The sequence below is a fragment of the Thermothelomyces thermophilus genome, chromosome 4 (genome assembly GCF_000226095.1).
Source record: "Thermothelomyces thermophilus ATCC 42464 chromosome 4, complete sequence".
NCBI classification, from domain to species: Eukaryota; Fungi; Ascomycota; class Sordariomycetes; order Sordariales; family Chaetomiaceae; genus Thermothelomyces; species Thermothelomyces thermophilus.
In genome coordinates, this window is record NC_016475.1 from 3,760,126 (window position 1) to 3,779,181 (window position 19,056).

Below are 19,056 nucleotides of genomic sequence, written 5' to 3' on the forward strand. Positions count from 1 at the left end.
TTAAAGGTTCTATCCGGATTTATCCTAGGGATATTTTATATCCTAAAAACACTGTTTTCCTAATATGGAATTCGCTCTTTTTCTCATTAACTAATAGCTTATACATATATAACGTGTCTAGTACTATTCTTATATACTTCTAGTATTTGTCTATTGTTTTAAAAAAGATAAGTATATTATCGAGATAATATACTATAAATTTATTAAGAAAGGGTTAGATAGCTTGATCAATTAGGGCTTAGAACATTACTAGTGTATTTATAAGTCTAAATAGTATAATAAGATACTTATAATAGCTATAAGGCGTCTTAAAGACCATTTTCTACTTATTGCCTTCTTTAATTTATATATAGTTATAAGCCGATAGTAAGTTAAGATATATAAAATATTAGGCTCCTACTAACTAATCTCAGAGCTATAAGATTAGTAGTAATAAGTATTAGTTTTTTATAGTCTATTTATTAAGTTACTAATAATTAATATATAACTATAGCTTTCCGTCTTTCTTAGGTATAAATAGGATTAGATAGCCTACTAGTAATATTAATAGGCAGATATATCCTTTTCGAATGTTCTCCTCCAATTATTACTTAAGTTCTTCGTTCTAAGTCTAACTTATATAGTAGATCTTAAAGAACTTTAGTTATACTCCTTCCTTAAGCTTGATCTTGTAATCCTATAGGCCGTGTTCTAGTAATCCTTCTAGATATTTCGGTTTAAATGCTAGGTGTCCTTCGTATTCCTTCGGTACTTCCCTAGTCTTGTCTCGTCTCTCGGTTTTCTGATAGTATACAAACTTGGTCCTATCTATGGCGATACTAGCGATTTCTCCTATCTTAACCTACTACTCTAGTTATAGTGCTCCGCATTTGTCAATAGAGAGAATAGCTATCGGCGGTTTAGCTCGTTCTTCCTATTATAATGTTAATATCGTTATACCGCTTCCTCTAGAGTCTATAGTAGTCTACCTACCACTGTCTATCTCTTGTAGTAGATCCGTAGGATATGCCTTCCCCTAAGTATTGTCTACTTATGATCCTTGTATACTCCTTATCTTACTAGTTAAATATAATTCTATTTAGGGTCATAGGTAGTTACTATTTTTTTAGCTAATATCTAGGTTATAATCTTTATATTATAGTAACCCTAATATTATATTTTTATTATTACCTATATCTATAATATTAAATATAACTACTATAGTCTTCCCTATTATAGTGATATTGATTGGTTTAGTCTCCTTATATACCTATTATATCGGAAATAGCCCTTTAACTATATTATACTTCTACTTTATTCTCTAGGGTATCTATAGCTAATTTATAAGTATCGGTAAAATTAGGTTTATCTCTACTTTACTATCTACTAGTATAAGCATTTTATACTACTTCTATTATACCATTATCTATAGTTGCTTATCTTACTACCGTTGTCTAAAGATTATAGCGATTTCCTATATTTGTGCTAAGAGGTCTTGATATAGTAGTCTCTTATGCTAGTTCCTCCTATACTATGCTACTACTCGCCGCTATATAGGCATTAATAGTTTTTAGGCCCCTCGAAGGGCTCTAACCCGTTTCCCAGGTTAGTACTAACCTCTTTAGTTATTCGGCTAATAGTAGCTTTGTCAATTGTACTTATTTCTATAAGCTATTAAGTGCTTATAGCTTCCTATTATTAAGTCTGTTCTACTTTTTATTATATATGCTATAGCTTTATCTAAAGCTCCTAGATCCGCGATTTCTTTTCGTCTATGTAGTAAAGATAATCGTTACTCTAGTATAAGTCTTATATGTCTTATCCTATTCCGTAGTACCTAGGCTAGGCTCGTTTTAGAACTATCGTAATGCCTTCTAGATTATAGGCTTCGATCTTCTAGAGCAATTCGGCTGCTCCATTTCCTACATTATAGACCTATTCTATAGGGTAGAGGCTTCTGTCCTCATTTCCTCGTTAGGTCGGCTAGTAATTATTTTCGAATTTGTTATAAAAGTGGTATCGGTATTTATATAATATATACTAGAACTAGGGCACTTGTATATATACCTTGTATTAAGGGTATAGTTATATAGCGTTACTTAGGAGGTATTAGAACTCTTTCCTAAATCCTTCTTACTATATATAGACTATAGATACCCTAACACTAAGGTAGGAATGTTTCTTCTAATAGTTTTCCTATATACGTTTGTCTTTTCTACGGTTTATATATATAAACTAGTACTCTAGGTTCTATATATTATAGCTAAGTTATTAGTTATTAAAATACTTAGTATAGCTATTAGGCCTATTATATATTATAGGCTATTCCCCTTTGATAGTTTCTATAATACGTTAGAGTTCCCTTATCTTGTCCCTTGTCTTATCGCTCTACTAGGCAAGTCGAATCAAGCGTCTATCCTATTCGTATAATTCCATATTAAGCTAGAAAACTTCGTTATAGTACTATTCGATTTGTTCCTAGAGGAATAGAATATTAGGTCTAGGTCTTTCGATTCCTTAGGTATTAATTATCTACGATCTATCCTGCCTCTATATAACTATAAAACCTTATTACCTTAAGATTAGAAGAATCGAAATTAGTAATATATACTCTCCCACTATATCCTATTCGGTAAGACCTATCTCTAGGTCTATAGTAATTAGTTCGGAGTATAGTACTTATTTATCTTTACCGTTGCTGTCGTGTCTAAGACTATCTATATTACTATCCCTATTTTCGTAGCTTGTAGCCGCTACTTTGATAATATCTTTAGTAGTTTCGTTAATAACTGTAATTTCCTTTCTAGGGACTATTTTCCACTCTTTCTTCAGGCTTTAGCATTCTTATTTATAATGTCCTTTCCTTCCATAGTTATAGTAGATAATATTAGACTTATCTTTAGTCGTCTTCTTCTAGTCTTACTTCTATGCTATATCTATATCTATAGCTCTAAGATATATCCCATATAAGGTACTAATGTATACCTATTTTTTCTTATTATTAGCCTTAACTATAGTTCTATTTATTTAACCTTGTTTCTATTACTTTTATATATAAAGTTAATTATCGATTCTAATAGTCCATATAATATATTTATCTAAGGTCTTAGGCTAGTTATACTTATATAGCTTATCTTTAACCTTTTCCTTTAAGCTATTATAGAATAGTTATATTAACGCCTTATCATTAAGCTAAGACTTAAGTATATTCTATTTAAACTATATAATATAGAAGGCTACTAACTTAGTCTATTAGAGATTAGTAAGTCTTTCTTATATATAAATCTTTTTATCTTTATCACTAAAAACCTTCTAAAGCTCTTCTTTAAAATAGTTATAGGATTAAAAGACTACCTATATAAACGTATCTCGGTCGTCTTCGTCTTCCTTAGTAAGATAGTCATTCTATATAGGCTCGAACTATCTAAGTGCCTTACCCTCTAGTCTTATAGCTATATAGAGGACTTTGGCTTTATTGTCTAGAAACTTATTATTATTAAGCCAGAAGTAGGATCAGAGGTTCGTTAAGAATCCTATAAGATCTTCCTTAGTTCCTCTATATTTGCTAGATAGTTCGATCTTAATATAGCTCGCTTTAATGCCCTCAAGTACCTTAATTTTAGCATAAGCCTTGTTAACTAGCTTCTACAAGTGCTTTTTGCTATTCTTAAGTTCCTTAATCTAAGCTTAAGTAGCCTTATCTCTCTAGTCTAACTCCTAGATCTATTACTAGAGTTGACTAAGCTAGGCAAGCAGCTATTTAGCTATAATGTTAGTAGCTATATTAATATTAAGGTCAAAATTACCTCTATTCTAAACTATAATAGAATAAAGGGAATGATAGTAATATATGACGAACCTAACTTAGACTTCTTCTAAAAGGGTTTAGACAAAGGTAGATTAATTAGAATAAGTATATAGGTTATCTAAGGGATTTAGTAAAGCTAAAGGGTTTATAATAACGCTAGAGTTATCTTGTATAGTATTTAATAATACTTAGTATAAGTATTATAGTTATAATTACTATTACTAGTAAACTCCTAGAGTCTACTATAACGAGTGACTATCTATATATATATAATCCTAGGATCACTAATAGTCGTGGTGATCCTCTGTACTGGCTTACCTGGCTCATATCGTGAGCCAGTGGTCCTCTGCTGGGATCATTTCTTGCTAAGTGTGATCCTGTCCTGATTGGCCTATCATTCCTGCTGTCCTATTGGTCTGTTAGGGAGGCGGCTCAGGCGGCGTCCTGCATGTATATTTCCGTGACAGAGAGGCACCTTCTGTAAACCTCTAGGCCTCTATAATACTACGTTGTTCAACCCTGACTATCAAAGCAGAGTACACTCGGGTCAGAGCCCGAAACTTACTGAGAGCGGCAAGACGCGAGAGGCCTAGTCTAGACCGATCTGTATGTTGCGGAACTCGAGCTCTTGTATCACTCGCGTAGGGCATTAGGTGCTTTCTTGACCATCACTCACTCTTGTCATGTTCATGGGCGCCACAGGTGCACTACTTTGTTCAGGGACTGCTCATCCAGGGCCGGCCTCGGACTAGCCTAGACGATGCGTCCTCCCGCCCTATTCGCCCCATCTGAGGTCTACCTCCCTTGCAGACACAGAATTTGCCTACGCACAACGTCATCTCTCTGCCTAAGTTATCGACCTCAATCCCTTGCGTACCTGCGGCAATACGCGGACACATCGGCATCGTCCGACCCCGTGGATTATTATGTCTTCGGCTATCACAACGGCTACGGTGTGGTCGTTAGTTTTTGGATCGAACCATCTGAAGGACGCCCAAGTATAGAAGGTCAAAGAGAACTGAATCCAGCCTGAAGCGGCGTTAGGATCTTATAGAGGTCCTGCCGCCCCCCGGCATACAGACGGCCACACCTCGGTCCATCCATATCAGCCGGATTTAGACGGACCATGACTCCTAAATTATCTAAGGTTTGAAGGATCAAGGGATGGTAGGGTTAGGCACCTAGAGAGGTAGGAAAATCAGGTTGGTTGTTGGGGGGCATCGGTGCATGGTTGCGAGGTCGACACTTGAGAAAGAGTGTTATCAACACCTCTATATGCTTTGGAGTCGCCTTGTGTCATTTCTATACGAAGCTGAGGGGGCCATTCCCTTCAAGAAACACTACAACGAAGGTGCGTATCATCCACACAACTGTTCCCGTAACGACGAGGAATTGGCACACCCAGCATGTGACACTCAGCACAGCAGCAATGGAAAGGGATCGCCTGTTGAGGCTCAGGCTTTGAAATTTGAAACTTAATTGTATACAAAGTTTCAAAAGATATTCGACCTTGCCAAACGCGCATAACTCCATTTAAACTTCAATCTTTTGGAAGTATCTCCTCCGCGCGAGGTTGACCCAGCACTTATAAAGTCCTTTACTAGACGATCCGAGCACATACGACCATACCTACCAGAAAATACGGGATCCCGTCCGCTCTCCCTTAGTCAAGCTGGTAAGGTCCAGATTAGTAGTTGGGTCGGTGACGACCAGCGAATCCCTGGTGTTGTATGTTCAGTTTTTTTTCTGCCTTCGGTTACGTAACCCGAGGGCTCTAACCCGGCCCATTGAATCTGACCTTAATATTAGGAACAGTTAACATATCTAGAGAAATTAAGTTGCCGAAAGCCCTATATTTTTAGGGAACTGAGTATAATAATCGAAAGATAAGTAGGTGACGGCTGAAAATCTTTACAATAGAAAAAATGTTTGGAGAATCTTTGTTAAAATCCTGGAGAATATTGATACGTCGAGAAAAATGAAACTTCGTGATAGCAATTCACGGTGTCGATTGGTGTCAATGCCATCGCGTTGACCTTGAACTTTCGCATGATTAACATGAAAAGAGCTTGGAAGTTGTTTGGCAGCGGGTGCGGCTTAGCCTCGAGTCTAACCTGGAAAGGTTTACTGGCTGGCCCACCTTGACCTGTTATCTGCCGTTACTCACCGCCTACGCACAAAACCCTCCCCACCAGCACCAAAATATCTCGGGATTTTTGCTCCTGCCGAATTTTCGAAGAACCATCGCCCAACGAACTTCCCCATCGACTCGGATCTTTGTCGACAATCCGCGAGTCACCGCCACGATGGGTACGTAACCCGGCCTCCTCGAAGCCTTTGTGTGCGAGTGGACGAGAATCTGAAATATGGTTCTCTCTGCGAACCAAGGCATTTCCGCTCCCGGTCGAGCATTCGCCGTCGTCGCTGCCGCTGGGCCTAGAAAAGTCTCGGAAGAGACGAGCTCGCGCAAGCCTCGAGGCAATGCATCGCTGGTCGACGCGTGCCTCCTGAGCATACCAAAGACCTAAAGGCTGACTGGAGTCCTTTCCGAACAAATAGGTATCGATCTGAAGAGGCACCACGAGCGGTCCACGCACCGCAAGGCTCCCAAGAGCGACAACGTCTACCTGAAGCTCTTGGTGAAGCTCTACCGCTTCCTGGCCCGTAAGTACCTTTGCGTGAGATCTACCGTCTCCCGGGGAGGCGACGGCGCTGACGGCAAAATCACAGGCCGCACTGATGCGCCCTTCAACAAGGTGGTCCTGCGCCGCCTGTTCATGAGCCGCATCAACCGCCCGCCCATCTCGCTGTCCCGCATCGCGAGGAACCTCAAGAACGGCAACGAGAACAAGACGGTTGTTGTCGTCGGCACCGTCACCGATGACAACCGCCTCCTGACCGTCCCCAAGATGACGGTTGCCGCTCTCCGCGTCACCGCCACCGCCCGTGCCCGCATCACCGCGGCCGGCGGCCAGGTCCTTACCCTCGACCAGCTGGCGCTCGAGAAGCCCACTGGCGCCAACACCCTCCTGCTCCGCGGCCCCAAGAACGCCCGCGAGGCTGTCAAGCACTTCGGCTTCGGTCCCCACAAGCACAAGGTAGGCCGCTTACGTACCCCATCAAGGGTAGCCTGGACGGCACTGACTCCTCGAAACAGAAGCCGTATGTCCGCTCCAAGGGCCGCAAGTTCGAGCGTGCTCGTGGTCGCAGAAGGTCGCGTGGCTTCAAGGTCTAAAGCGGTGGATACGGATACCCTTTGGAGTTTGGGGCGTGATGCGGGGTTCTTGGTCGTCGCATGGCAATGGTTATGGGGGCATCTGGTTTCTGGGATTGCCACGCTGTGCTGGCTGCGTATGGGACACGACGTACAAAAAGTCTTTTGTCTTTTTCACGGGCATGAGGAATTGACTGGATGGCACTCCACTGATGCCACGGCTACGAAATTGACAGTGCCATTGAACCCCGCGGCAACACATATACACAAGCATATCTCGGTCGAGTTGATTTATGTTGATCTGTTACAGAGTGGCGGCGATGTCTGCGGGGATGATATTATTCGCCCATATTACTCAACCCAAGTCTCCTCGCCAGCGAGGCAGACCCCAGGCTCTATTGAACCTCAATGTCCTCCAATGTCACATCCCCTTTTCTCTTGAGCGCGACAAAAAACGCCTCTCTTGATTCCTATGCTGGAGATCAGTCTTTTTTTTTTGATCTTCCCACAAGCAACCATGCACAGCGGAAACGGGCAACCCACACTGCGTGACGATTCGGGCTTCTCCCGGTGGACTTTGGCAAACAACTTTTTCAGGAGCATCTCGAAAGCCTTGTCCTCGGCTCCCTGGTAAAACTTGCACACAAAGTGGCCGCCGGGCTTGAGCGTCTCGGACGCAAAGGATAGCGCAGCACGGCAAAGGTCCTGTTGGTTCGTGGAAAAGGTTAGGAAAGAAGAGGGTGGATATGGTCAGCGGTCTGCTCGTAGGAAGTGAAAAACGTGTGGGTTCTCTAAGAGGGTTTAGGCACTTACCATGCTCCCTGCGTGGTCTTTGAAGGCGATGCCGCTCGTGTTCATCATCCTGATATACGGGTTACTCAAACTGTTGATGGAGAAGCCGTGGGTCTGGGGCCAGGGTGCTGACATGTCGCTGAGGACTACCTGTTGAGAGGAACAGAGTTGAGATGGGGATGGTTAGTCAGTTGATCCTCTCTGTGCTAGCAGGTCGGTCCCGATTTCCCGCTTGGTTTTGCGGAAAGTGACGGAAAAGGGGGAGGAGGGGGAGGGGGGAAAGGGTTGTTTTGTTCTTTGAATGTTTGCATACGTCTACCAACCGCAGGTTCGGCTTCGTGTCTTCCTTCTTTGCCGGGTCTCTTGATTCTTCCGTGGTTGATGAGGAAGACAGAGGGGCCGAGTCGTTGCCGCTCTCTGCCTCACTCTGCTTCGCCGCCATCCGCTCCAGGTCGATGTAACTCGGGCGATCAGCCACCACTTCAGCGCCCCCTCCGCCCTGCACCCCGTTCTCGTCCCCACCCTCTCGCTCCGCCTCCTCCTCCTCCTCCACCTTCTTGCCCTTCCCGGCAGCGGCCCTCTCGGCCCTCCTCTTCCTCTCCGCGTCCAGGAGGAACTGCTTGACCATGTCCCGCACGCCGGGGCTCAGGAAGTTGCCCTGGATCGTGCTCACCCCGCGGGGTGGCTGGGCGGGGATGATGTCGATGCCGACGACGGTGCCGTTGGGCGCGGTGCGGTCGACGGCCACCTGCGACCAGCTCCCCGGCGCGTAGCCGAGGTCGACCACCACCTGGCCCCGGCCGCGCCGGAAGAGGTGGTACTTTGCGTCCAGCTCGAGCAGCTTGAAGGCGGCCCGCGACTTGAGCCCCTGCACGCGGGCGGCGCGGGCGAAGGGGTCGGAGCCCTGGCGGAGCTTCCAGCGGGACGAGGCCGAGGAGGAGGCGAGGCGGGTTTGGCTTGGGACTGGGGTGGGAGTCAGGGGCGGCTGTGAGCGTGCCGGCTGTTGGGGTGACCCCAATGATGATGTTGCTCGTCTATGTCTTGCGCGTTGTGTCGACGAGGCGAGTGAGCGCGCCGAGCAGCGCGCGAAGGCGCGTGGGCTAGAGGAGGAGAATGCGCATTGTTGCAATGAACGTGAGACTCTGGTGCCGCGAACAGCCAGGCGGGATGGCGTCCAAGTCCATGGCGCCTGCATAAGTGCGATTGTGTTTTTCGGTTTCGGCTAACTCATGAGACGAAGATTCAGGATATCGCTTTTGAAGCTCAGGTCAAGATGGAGTTGGTGAGGTTTTGAGCCGGATAACTGAACGGGTTAGGATGCAAGAGATTGCTGGATAGTCTCAATCCCTCAATTGGTGAATTCTTGGCGAACGAGTTAACGCGAGGATATCGCCTTACAGGGGGCGAAATCGCTCGTCAAAGCAGAAAATCATGGCTAACTGTAACTACATCCCGGATGTATCTTCGGTTTCGGACAGGATCGCCACCGAACTGCGTCAGGGCCCTCCCTCCCTTGCTATCAACGGAAACGGTGATCTCCCAGAAAACGCTGGGAAGGGCTGTGACAGGAGAAACCGGCATGCCCATGCAGTGGTGATGAAGTCTGCCTGCAAGGCAGACAGTCCTTCGAGGCTCAGAAGACCGTGGCAACCATCATGGTCATCACACAAGGGAAGGCAACAGCAGCTTGTTCGATAGAGATTGCCAGAAAAAAGAATCAAACCAACTCCAGATTTCAGAACCCCGATCCCAAAAAGACATCAAATGCAGGAAAAGCAAACACGAACGCCAGTTTATGCCCTTTCCCGACCCGAGACCGCCCTCGAGTAAGATGCTTATTCAACCCCCCCCCCCCCCCCGGGGTGCCCGAAACCAACATCGTCTATCCATTTACGGCAGCTACGCCAAAAAGCTAGCCGCTACTCCTCTCCTCTCCCTCTTCAAGGGCGAAAACGTAGTCCCGCCGAATGCATTCTTAATGCCCGCCCCAAACCTGGCTGCTGCGATGGGACCTTTGCCAATAGCGTTCATTCCGCCGGCTTTACCGGCGATCGGCCTTCTTCCAGCTGCAGCCGCCGTGGCAACAGCTGCGATAGGCTTGACCCTCTCTCCCTCGTCCTCACCGCCGTCAAACAGCGTCGACGTGTTTGTCCCCAGCAGCTTGCGTTTCTTCTTCTTGGGTTCAGTCTTCTCGGGTGCGCTGCTGGTGGCGGTACCATTCGTGACACCATTAACGGCATCAGCGGTGGCAGTCTTGGTTGTTGGCTCGGAATCGGCGCTACCCGAGGAGCGGTTTTCTTGGTCCTGGTTCGTGCTGCTGTCCGCCTCATCTGGCTCTTCTGCCACCTTCGCTAGGGTGGACTCGGCACGCGGAGCCTTGCGGGTGGGAGCGGTCAAGTTCTGTTTGGATGGGGACGAGTCCGTGAGGGGCTTTGTTCGAGGTCGGCCGCGCGGCCGTTTCTCAACCGGTTTCGTGCTCGCAGGCTCGGGAGCTGCGGATTTTTCTGTCGTGGTCTCCTCGGGAGCTCCCTCCGTGGCCTCAGTTGCGGTGGCTTGCTCCGCACCACGGAACTGAACTGGCGCGCTCGGCGTGGCGTCATCACCCCCGAGCTTCGGGGATCCTTCGACGTTGACCGTCTTGTTCAGAAAAGGGGTGATGGAGAATTCGGACTTGCCGCCGACCTTGGACACGTCGAAGCCTCTCTTCTTAAGAGGGCGCTTCGGCCGATCGTCCATGTTGCTCGGCGTGAGGAGCACCTTGTCATCCACGCTCATCTCGTCCGCAGACCTCTTCTTCTTTGCGTTCGCCTTTACTCCGGCGCTCTTGAGCGGTACCGTCGTGGTGGTGGTCGCACTGCTGTGCTTCGCCGCCCGCTCCTGCGCCTTTTCCAGCTCGGCTTGGCACTTCTTGAGTTCCTCCCGTGCGTCGCGTAGTTTGTTGCGCATCCTGTCGACCTTATCGAAGGCTGCTTGCTGCCGCTCCTCTGCGTCGGCCTGGGCCTGTTCAATCTCCTTCCGGAGCTTCTCCTGTGTCTTCCTTTGTTCCGCTAACTCTTTGCGAGCTTGCTCAAGCTCTTCCCGTAGACGTGCCGCATCCTCGTCATTAGGTGGTGCTTCCCTCTTCGCGTGCAGCTGCGCTGCGCGCTTCTCAGCAGCAAGGGCTTTTTGAGTCTCCTCCAACCTCTGTCGGAGCTGCTCCAGTTCCTCTTGTACCCCCGAGGCGGAGTTCGCCTGGGATTTGGTCAGCTGTCCGACCTTGCGCTTCTCGGCAGCCAGATTCGCCTCTGCGCTCGTCAACTGCTCTCGCAGCGATTTTAGCTCGCGCTCGGCTTCGCTCATCTTGCTCTCATGGCTCCTAATGCTCGTTTCGGACGCTTGCTTCTCGTTTGCAAGTTCCTTTTCCAACTCTCGCACCCGTTTGCGAAGGTCCTGCTCCGCTTGGTTGTCGTCATTCCGTTTTTGCGCTGCTTTTTGAGCAGCCCGCTTCTCGTTGGCGAGCTCAACCTCTAGCGTATTCAGCTGGCGCTCAAGCGCCAATTTCTCGGCGAGAACATCTTTCTGGTGAGCGAGCTGTGACCGTAAATGTTCCAGCTCGGGCTTGAGCACCGCGACTTCGCGGGAAAGGGCGAGTTTTTCTGACAGAATCTTGGCCGAGTTCTGTGACACTTCGTTAAATGCGGATAGTTCCTCCTGTAATCAAATTCAGTTAGAGCTGTCGTCGCGGAACCCCGTCGTGAGTGCCCACCCACCTTCAGGTTGTTGATCTCGCGAGCCTGCGACTGCATGATCTTATCCTGCCTGCGGGATTTCTCTTGCGAAGCATCCAATTGCCTGCGCGAGTCGTCGATTTGTTCAACGAGATCTTTGATGCGAGCATCTTTTTGTGCCAGGCGATCCCTGAGCTCCGATGCCTCGTCGCGGAGCATCAAGCTGCGCAGCTTTAACCGGCGTGCTTCTTCATCCTTGACCACAAGATCGCATTCGTGGATCGTCTGCTGATACTTGACATCTAAGTCATGCATCGTGTTGGTTCTCTAGTGTCAAATGAGGGTTAGAAGCCTGTGTTTTGGCGGAACAACAATGGTAGGCACCTTGTCAAAAGCCATGTTTACACATTGCGACGCGTTTTTCGGCGGCATGAAAGGTAAACAAACAATAAGCGCGAAACAAACAGATATAATTCTGTTTGCCACTAGCAAACAAGATGCTATTTGGTCGAGATGCTGGAGGTCTCGATATAGTAGTTGCGAGAAAATCGAGGGAAGAGCGATGAATGACGGATGTCGAGAGAGGAGATGATGACGAGGTGTAACGGCGAAGGAATGCATCATCAGGTTGCACTGGTCTTTGAATGTAAACAGTCTTCCCAAAACGGCCTAGCAACCTCGCCTCCCCCGCCGGGTCATCTCAGCAACTGGCTGTTTGTCGGTCCGGCAATGCCAAGCCACAAGGGCCGGGCCAGCTGCTGCAACCCCCCTGCCAAAGCTTCAACGCGGGCACGCTTCGTCACTTCGAGTTTAAGGACACACTTCCAGAAGCTCCATCCCAATCGCCCGCCAAGCCTCCGCCGACAACACGACGGACGGACGAACAGACACACACCAACCCCCATCGGCGTCCCGTCCAGGAGCAATTGGCTCTCCTCACGGGCGGCCGTGACGTCCGCTCTAATTTTTTTTTTTTTTTTACGTCTCGCAAGGCAAACAGCCGAATCCGCCAATCCAAAGAGAACAACAAAGATGCGCCTCCTCTCCGTCCTCTCCCTCGCCCTGGGAGGGCTGTCCCTCGCCTCCGCCGTCAGATCCAAAAAGACGTCCGAGGAGCGCTTCCAGCTCTACCACGGCAAAGCGCTCTCCTCGAGCCCCATCAAGCTGGGCGACTCGTCGTACCGGGAGCTGACGGCGACGCCGCGCGACTACGCGGTGGCGGTGCTCCTGACGGCGATGGAGTCGCGGTACGGCTGCCAGATGTGCCGCGAGTTTCAGCCCGAGTGGGAGCTGCTGGCGCGCAGCTGGACGAGCGGGGACCGCAAGGGCGAGTCGCGGGTCGTGTTCGGGACGCTGGACTTTGGGGATGGGAGGGAAGTCTTTATGAGTGTAAGCGCATTTCTTCGATCGATCGATCGAGATTTCCCGAGGATGCAAAAACAAAGATTGATGTGATCTCATGATGGCTAACGTTTTGGATGGGACAGTTGGGTCTGCAAACGGCGCCGGTGCTGTTCTTCTTCCCGCCTACGACTGGCCCTCACGCCGCTGCTTCGCCCGATGCGGTCCGATATGATTTCACGGGCGGGTAAGCCACCATTAAATTAAACCTGCTGCTCTCTTTTGCTACATAGATGCGCTGACAAACTCCCCCCCCCCCTTCTCTTTCTCTAGAGCCCAAGCTGCCGAGGTAGTACACCACTGGCTATCACGACACCTTCCCGACCGCCCGCACCCGCCCATCAAGCGGCCAATCAACTGGATGCGTTGGATCTCGACCTTCGTCATGCTCTCGGGCGCCCTGACCGCCTCCTACGTCGCGTGGCCATACGTGCTTCCCATTATCCAGAGCCGCACTGTCTGGGCCGCCGTTACGCTCATCTCGATCTTGCTCTTCACCAGCGGGCACATGTTTAATCACATCCGGAACGTGCCTTATGTCGCCGGAGACGGTCGCGGCGGTATTAGCTATTTCGCAGGCGGCTTTCAGAACCAATACGGCCTAGAAACGCAGATTGTGGCTGCCTTGTGTAAGTCCTTCTTCATTGACTGAGTCTATCCCTTGTTTCTTTTCTCTTCCACCGGGTACCGTATCCTTCTCTAACGCCGGCCCAACCGAAATTACAGATGGTATCCTCACTCTTTCCAGCATTTCCCTTGCCGTTAAGGTTCCCCGGATAGGCGACCCCAGGTATCAGGGTATCGCCTTCGTCGCCTGGTTCGGCGTCATGGTCCTGGTGTACAGCCTCCTCCTCAGCATCTTCCGGGGAAAGAACCCGGGCTACACCTTTTCCCTGCCGCCCTTCATGTAAGGTGCTATGGGCCGGAATGACGATGATGCTTCAAACGGTCCTGCTGCATTGTCCAAGAGTCTTCTGGGGCTCGGGGACCGGAACAACGGAAGTGGATGATCGGTATGTTATGTACAGCTAGGGTATCAGTGGCGTATTTAGAGGAACGGAAAAAAGTTGCCTTGACCGAATCCTCTTCGAGTCTGCAGAAAGTGTTTTGTTGTTGAAAGGAGGGCATGGGCTGGACCGCCGAAGTGGTTACCGACAGCTTGGCCAGCTTCATTGCAACAAAGGCTCCTCTTCCGGCTTGAGGCTGAGGAGGAAATCGCGGGAGAGCTCAAAGCTCAGCCAGCTAGAAGCCATACTCGGCGCCACCTTGAGCAGGTTAGGGATGATGCCCTTGTAAAGGCCTCTGAAGCCCTCTTGGGTGACAATCACACGGACGGCGTCCATCAGGCCCTTGTACTGGTAGCCCATTCCGGACATGGTGTTGATCTGGAATCGCCGCCGCAGAACGTCACTGTATTCGCCGCGGTCAGTCCCCGGAGTCGCTTGCACCGAGACGGGTTGAGGTGAGCTCACAATGGATATGTGCATGTCTGCGCCACGGCGCCCGAGATGGCGCCAGCGACGAGTTTCCGGGCAGCGCTGGGGTTTTGGTCGCCTTCCAGCGTCAGATATTGCCTGACGAACTCGTACGTCATGAAGTTCAAGCCGACCTGCGGCGCATTGGTCAGCCCTGGTCTCTCCCTGGAAGTCCTAGCCGGGTAGGACACGTACGTATGGCGCGACGCCTGCTACCGTTGGGATGATGCCCCTGTACAACGCCGCGATGCCTCCCTCTGTCCTGTACATCGAGATCATGGTCTGCCACATGCCGGGGAGCTTTTTCGGCTTCTCCCCGAGCTCCGCAAATGAGGCGGACTGAATCGAGAGCCGCGTGCGCACGATGTCGAGGGGGTACGTGAAAATGACGGAAGTGATGCCGGCGATGCCACCGCAAGTCAGGCGCGAGATCGGTGTGAGGCTGTCCCCGGGGTATCGCTCAAAGAAATGCTGCAGGTAGCGACAAAGGTCAGCCTCTTCCAGAACCCAGCAATTCCACCCACCCTTTCCCTCCCTCAGGGGATTGCGGGAATATGATTACCGACCCTCTTATAGAAATTGTAACTCCCGAACTGCACGGCCGAGTACGGCACGATACGGATGCAATTGGTGCCGTTGCCACGCATGAACCCGCGCCAGCCCTCTTCCCTCCACATCTTGGCCAGCCCCTGGCTCACGCTGAGCTTGTACGCGTCGCGCCCGGCGCTCTGGACCTGGAAGAGGATCTTGAGCCGCTCGAGCGGCGACACTACGGTGCGCGAGACGGCGCCCGCCACGCCGCCTGCGCAGAAAGCCGCGACCACGGGCTGAGAGATGGTCGCGCGGAATTGATCGACAGGGCCGAGCTTTTCGGACGCGGGCGGCAGCGGCGCCGTGGTCGAGAGCTCGGACTCCGGCGGCCCGGGTTTGGACCGGCTGGACTGAGCCTAGGGGGTGAGACAAGCGTTAAGGTTGGCTATGCCGAGGGGGGGAGGGCGGGGCAGTTTCTCTGCGGGAGCAGAGGCAACCAAGTACGTACAGCTGACATGATGAAAACGTGAGGAGCAGGTCCAAAGTAAAGCTCCGTATGGTGAGGGAAACGGCTTGGGGGGTGCTGGGTCCGGAACTGTCGCTGTCGCGGTCGTCACCACTTTCACGAGCGGGTCTTGGTCCGGTCCAACAATGCGCCAATTTGAGGTGCATGCACCGCTCTTGAGGAAAAGGCGCGCAGAGCAAGCAAGCGATCGGAAATGGCCTCGAGAAGCCCGCGCTGCTGTAAATAAGGAGCGTGTCTGGGATGGCGAATAACGCAACCGCAAAGACGTAGTAGTACTAGGGTGGAAGTAGACGGCGGGACGTCAAGGGGGATCTCAGGTCCAAGGTTATGGTTTCGAGGCTGACATGTCGGGAGAGGCTGCCGGCTTTGGGTCGTCGAGTAGCATAGGTGGCACCGTACTTGTCTCAGGGCGTGACAGGATGTCGAACAGCGGCGTTGGACAGCCTCAAGATGTGCTCATGCGGGGGAGGGAGCTGTCACGGGCACGGCGACAGGTGGGCGCGCGTGGACGGAGATCTTGTTTAGGGGGACTTGCCGAGACGCTCTAAGCTTTTGAAGGGAACCGTGTGGCCAGTGGAGATTGGTTAGCCGCAGCAGTGGGCCAGCATTTCACCCCCCCCCCCCCCCCAAAATAATAAGTTGCGGAAAATTTTAAACAAGGCAAATGTGCCAAGCCACAGCGCGGCTCCCGCGCCGACTTGTAGGGCGTATGCCGTACTACACTACAAGTACTTTTGTATGTATGTATGTACATACCTCTTGTTTGAAGACACCCAGGCATGTTCGCTTGGTGAGCGTTAAACGATCAAAAAGGCATTTCGTCAGACACGTCAGCCGAGTCTCGTTGTACAATTAAGGCGGCAAGCGATTTGGAGGGAAAGATTCCTTGGTTGCGGTATTTGGTCACCGCCTCTTTCCTGTGCAATCACCTCATGCATGGTCATGACTTAACATGTAGTGTACTATACCTACGTATGTATGGCATTCGTACATACAGTAGTGTACGGACTACATAGATACCTTACGTATGTATGTACATACACCATCCGTACACGTACACTACATAGTAAGTATGCTGCTGGTGAAGACCGGACTAACACCCCACTAGGCACAAAGCTGATGATGACCTGTTATGATCGACCTGATATGTAGGCAATATGATGTATGTCGATACCGTATAGGGCTAACGACGGCTAGATCCAGCGAATGGTCTATGCTTCGCCTACCCCTCATCCAATCCTTGGCTATGCCCTACGAGAACGAAGAAGCGAATTGTATGTACGATGTATGTTGACAAGCAGCTCACCACACGGCTCCACGCGTACCTGGCAGCTTGTGACTCCCCTCAACCAGTGGAAAAACGTGGAGCAGCGACCAACCCCGCGGCTACGGATGTCCCCCAGCCAATAAATCATTGCTCGCATTACATCACAAGTTTACAACCAAGAGATTGACGCACTGCCCCGCTATACCACGTAGGTTTGCTGGTGGAGTAGCGGATTTCCCCTTGGGACACATTCCGAATGAAGTCGTCAAGCACTCCAAGCTTACAAGAGAACTGTGAGTAAGCGGGGGTACAATTTATGGGTCTCTCGGGCTTCATCAACTCAAGGTCGAGACACCTAGGTTTTGCCGGCCGAGAGTTCTTGTTCCCGTGCCAAGCCCTCGGCTCGGAATCGGACGGATCTTCTGCTCACGGGACTGTGGTGTTGTCACGAGGACAGCACGGCTCAGAAACCAACCTGCATTTGCTACCTATCAAGAGTTTTTATCTATTCTAGTGTTCCACTGAGCCCACCATAGAGCAAGGAAAACGAAACGATCGCAGGACAAAGTTTACGTTCCGCTGTCTCGTGTGTTTGCCGGCGCAAGTGTTCTTGTACATTATAAATCCTGGAAAAACCATGGGCGAGGTCCATCCAGCTTGGAAACGTGGTTTGGAGTTTCGGACGCCTCGAGATCGGAAACGAGATTGACAAGCTTGGAAAGGTTGAACGCCAAAAAGACGCCCAACATCAGTAATCCACCAGAGGAGGGAAGAGAACGCCAAGTGCATCAGTCAAAGTCTTACAGCCACAACCCTGAAGCAGTCGCGGTCAAGCCGAGATATCCCAAACAGGATGCGTTCACTCGGCGACGTCGAGGTCGTCATGAGCCGGTCGGTCAGGGCTGTCGATGGCTGTTTCCACGTCAGATATCGCCCACAGCTTGATTCCAGGAGTCGAGGGTGAAGGGAAGGCAAAGACATACGCTTTCTATCGTCTCCGTTGGCGCCATTTTCACGGCGGTCGCGATCGTCGCGATCACGGTCACGGTCACGGTCGTCCTTGAGGTCACGGTCCCGGTCGCTATGATCCACATTAGCCTCCAAGCCATCCATCATCATGCGGGACGGCTGGGCGAACACATACCGGTCAGGGCTGCGTGAGCGGTCGCGGGTGTCGCGGCGATCACGGTCATAGTCGCGGTCGCGGTCGCGGTCGCGGTCGCGACGATCATCCTTCCGAGGCGAGTAGTCGCGGCGGCGCGGGCTAGGAGACCGGCGGCGCGGAGGGGACCGGCGCCGGTCACGCTCGCTGCGGTCGAACCGCCACGAAGCCGACGGGGGAGTGCGGGCCCACTGGATCAATATTAGTACAGACGTCTGTGAAGCTGTGCCGTGGATTTCCGTAAGCTGCATACCTCGATCTTCAGGATGTCGTCGCGGCCAATGCGCTTGTTGTGCATCTCATGGTACGCGTCGTCCGCATCGCGGCGATCTTCGTATTCCACGAAAGCAAACCTAGAGAATAACAAGTTAGAAGAAATCCATCTCATGGGACGGTGAGAGCAACTTACAGCCTGCTGCTGGCGGACCGCGGAGCCGGAATATCACAGCGGACCAGCCGGCCATAGCTATGAAAACCCCGTAATGTCAGCAATTCGAAATCCCCAGGGAACCTAGGAGCGAGTTCTGTTTATAAGGGGCGCGCAGCCAAACTCCAATAATAATATATGCCATTTTTATTTTGGCATGTTGCTCGCCCGGTGCAACAATATAATCATCGCCGGCCGCTCGATCGGAGAATCTGGGAGGGGGGGGGACGAGGGAGGGGGGCGAGGGCACGAGGACTGGAACCTCGAGCAAATCACCGAGCGCGAATACTGGGAGCGACGGCGGCGGAGATAAATGGAAGGAAGGAGGGCGAGGGAGCGCGACGACGGTTGGGGGGGAAGACGGGATGGGGGGGAGAGGACGGCAACAGCAAGGCGATCGAGGACCGAGCCCGAAGTCTAAGATCGAGACATCGCCGTGGTTTGATTAGACGTACCGCTCGAATTCGTACGCGAGGTCGCGCGCGCGAGTGCCGTGGCTGAAGCCGGTCACGTAGAGGGTGGTCCCGTTGCGAGACATGATGACCGGTCGATGGGGGTTGTTGATGGGCGGCAGCGGAAGCCTGAGAAAAATTCAAAGTGAGCACGACGCTGCAATTTGGGCGCCTCTGGAGTTGGGAGGTTTCCCGAAAAGGCAACGAATCCTGAGTCGGATCAGAACAACGGCGATGCTTGGCTGGCAAAGACCACCAGGAAAAGCTACCACTCAATGATGGAGTGATGGTTTCTGAGGAGGTTGTTGAGGATGG

The 19,056-nt window shown here is 50.7% G+C and overlaps 5 protein-coding genes across 5 annotated transcripts; 1 reads left to right on the forward strand and 4 right to left on the reverse strand.

Moving 5' to 3' along the window:
• Positions 1 to 6,511: 6,511 nt before the first annotated feature.
• Positions 6,512 to 9,106, reverse strand: MYCTH_2307459 (uncharacterized protein). The gene is made up of 5 exons (XM_003664481.1): positions 8,107 to 9,106; positions 7,927 to 7,943; positions 7,815 to 7,863; positions 7,545 to 7,706; positions 6,512 to 7,471 (listed from the first exon to the last, which is right to left on the reverse strand). Exons 1-5 carry the CDS (start codon positions 8,986 to 8,988, stop codon positions 7,397 to 7,399), a joined length of 1,185 nt encoding a protein of 394 aa, XP_003664529.1. The 5' UTR covers positions 8,989 to 9,106; the 3' UTR covers positions 6,512 to 7,396.
• Positions 9,107 to 9,591: 485 nt separating this feature from the next.
• Positions 9,592 to 12,136, reverse strand: MYCTH_2307462 (uncharacterized protein). The gene is made up of 3 exons (XM_003664482.1): positions 11,885 to 12,136; positions 11,543 to 11,827; positions 9,592 to 11,483 (listed from the first exon to the last, which is right to left on the reverse strand). Exons 1-3 carry the CDS (start codon positions 11,897 to 11,899, stop codon positions 9,693 to 9,695), a joined length of 2,091 nt encoding a protein of 696 aa, XP_003664530.1. The 5' UTR covers positions 11,900 to 12,136; the 3' UTR covers positions 9,592 to 9,692.
• A 169-nt stretch (positions 12,137 to 12,305) lies between these two features.
• Positions 12,306 to 13,941, forward strand: MYCTH_2307463 (uncharacterized protein). The gene is made up of 4 exons (XM_003664483.1): positions 12,306 to 12,889; positions 12,988 to 13,088; positions 13,175 to 13,530; positions 13,628 to 13,941. The coding sequence occupies exons 1-4, from the start codon at positions 12,533 to 12,535 to the stop codon at positions 13,810 to 13,812; spliced, it is 999 nt and encodes a 332-aa protein (XP_003664531.1). The 5' UTR covers positions 12,306 to 12,532; the 3' UTR covers positions 13,813 to 13,941.
• A 129-nt stretch (positions 13,942 to 14,070) lies between these two features.
• MYCTH_2063420 (uncharacterized protein) lies at positions 14,071 to 15,269 on the reverse strand (the record flags this gene model as incomplete). The annotated part of the gene is made up of 4 exons (XM_003664484.1): positions 14,071 to 14,311; positions 14,374 to 14,510; positions 14,572 to 14,847; positions 14,943 to 15,269. Coding segments are annotated over 4 exons (981 nt in total), but the record flags the coding sequence as incomplete, so codon positions are not given.
• Positions 15,270 to 17,162: 1,893 nt separating this feature from the next.
• MYCTH_2315693 (uncharacterized protein) lies at positions 17,163 to 19,037 on the reverse strand. The gene is made up of 6 exons (XM_003664485.1): positions 18,745 to 19,037; positions 18,272 to 18,328; positions 18,116 to 18,215; positions 17,845 to 18,053; positions 17,684 to 17,781; positions 17,163 to 17,612 (listed from the first exon to the last, which is right to left on the reverse strand). Exons 1-6 carry the CDS (start codon positions 18,825 to 18,827, stop codon positions 17,560 to 17,562), a joined length of 600 nt encoding a protein of 199 aa, XP_003664533.1. The 5' UTR covers positions 18,828 to 19,037; the 3' UTR covers positions 17,163 to 17,559.
• Between the last annotated feature and the right edge of the window lie 19 nt (positions 19,038 to 19,056).

Coding starts and splice junctions, on each gene's coding strand:
- MYCTH_2307459 (XM_003664481.1), bottom strand. CDS start 8,988: ATGCAGGCGCCATGGACTTGGACGCCATCCCGCCTGGCTGTTCGCGGC. Junction 7,707..7,814: donor AAGACCACGCAGGGAGCATG/GTAAGTGCCTAA, acceptor ACGAACCAACAG/GACCTTTGCCGTGCTGCGCT. Junction 7,472..7,544: donor AGCCCGAATCGTCACGCAGT/GTGGGTTGCCCG, acceptor TCTCCAGCATAG/GAATCAAGAGAGGCGTTTTT.
- MYCTH_2307462 (XM_003664482.1), bottom strand. Junction 11,484..11,542: donor GCGAGATCAACAACCTGAAG/GTGGGTGGGCAC, acceptor ATTTGATTACAG/GAGGAACTATCCGCATTTAA.
- MYCTH_2307463 (XM_003664483.1), top strand. CDS start 12,533: ATGCGCCTCCTCTCCGTCCTCTCCCTCGCCCTGGGAGGGCTGTCCCTC. Junction 12,890..12,987: donor GGAGGGAAGTCTTTATGAGT/GTAAGCGCATTT, acceptor TGGATGGGACAG/TTGGGTCTGCAAACGGCGCC. Junction 13,531..13,627: donor GCAGATTGTGGCTGCCTTGT/GTAAGTCCTTCT, acceptor CCGAAATTACAG/ATGGTATCCTCACTCTTTCC.
- MYCTH_2315693 (XM_003664485.1), bottom strand. CDS start 18,827: ATGTCTCGCAACGGGACCACCCTCTACGTGACCGGCTTCAGCCACGGC. Junction 18,329..18,744: donor CTCGCGTACGAATTCGAGCG/GTACGTCTAATC, acceptor GGGTTTTCATAG/CTATGGCCGGCTGGTCCGCT. Junction 17,613..17,683: donor CAACGGAGACGATAGAAAGC/GTATGTCTTTGC, acceptor ACGTGGAAACAG/CCATCGACAGCCCTGACCGA.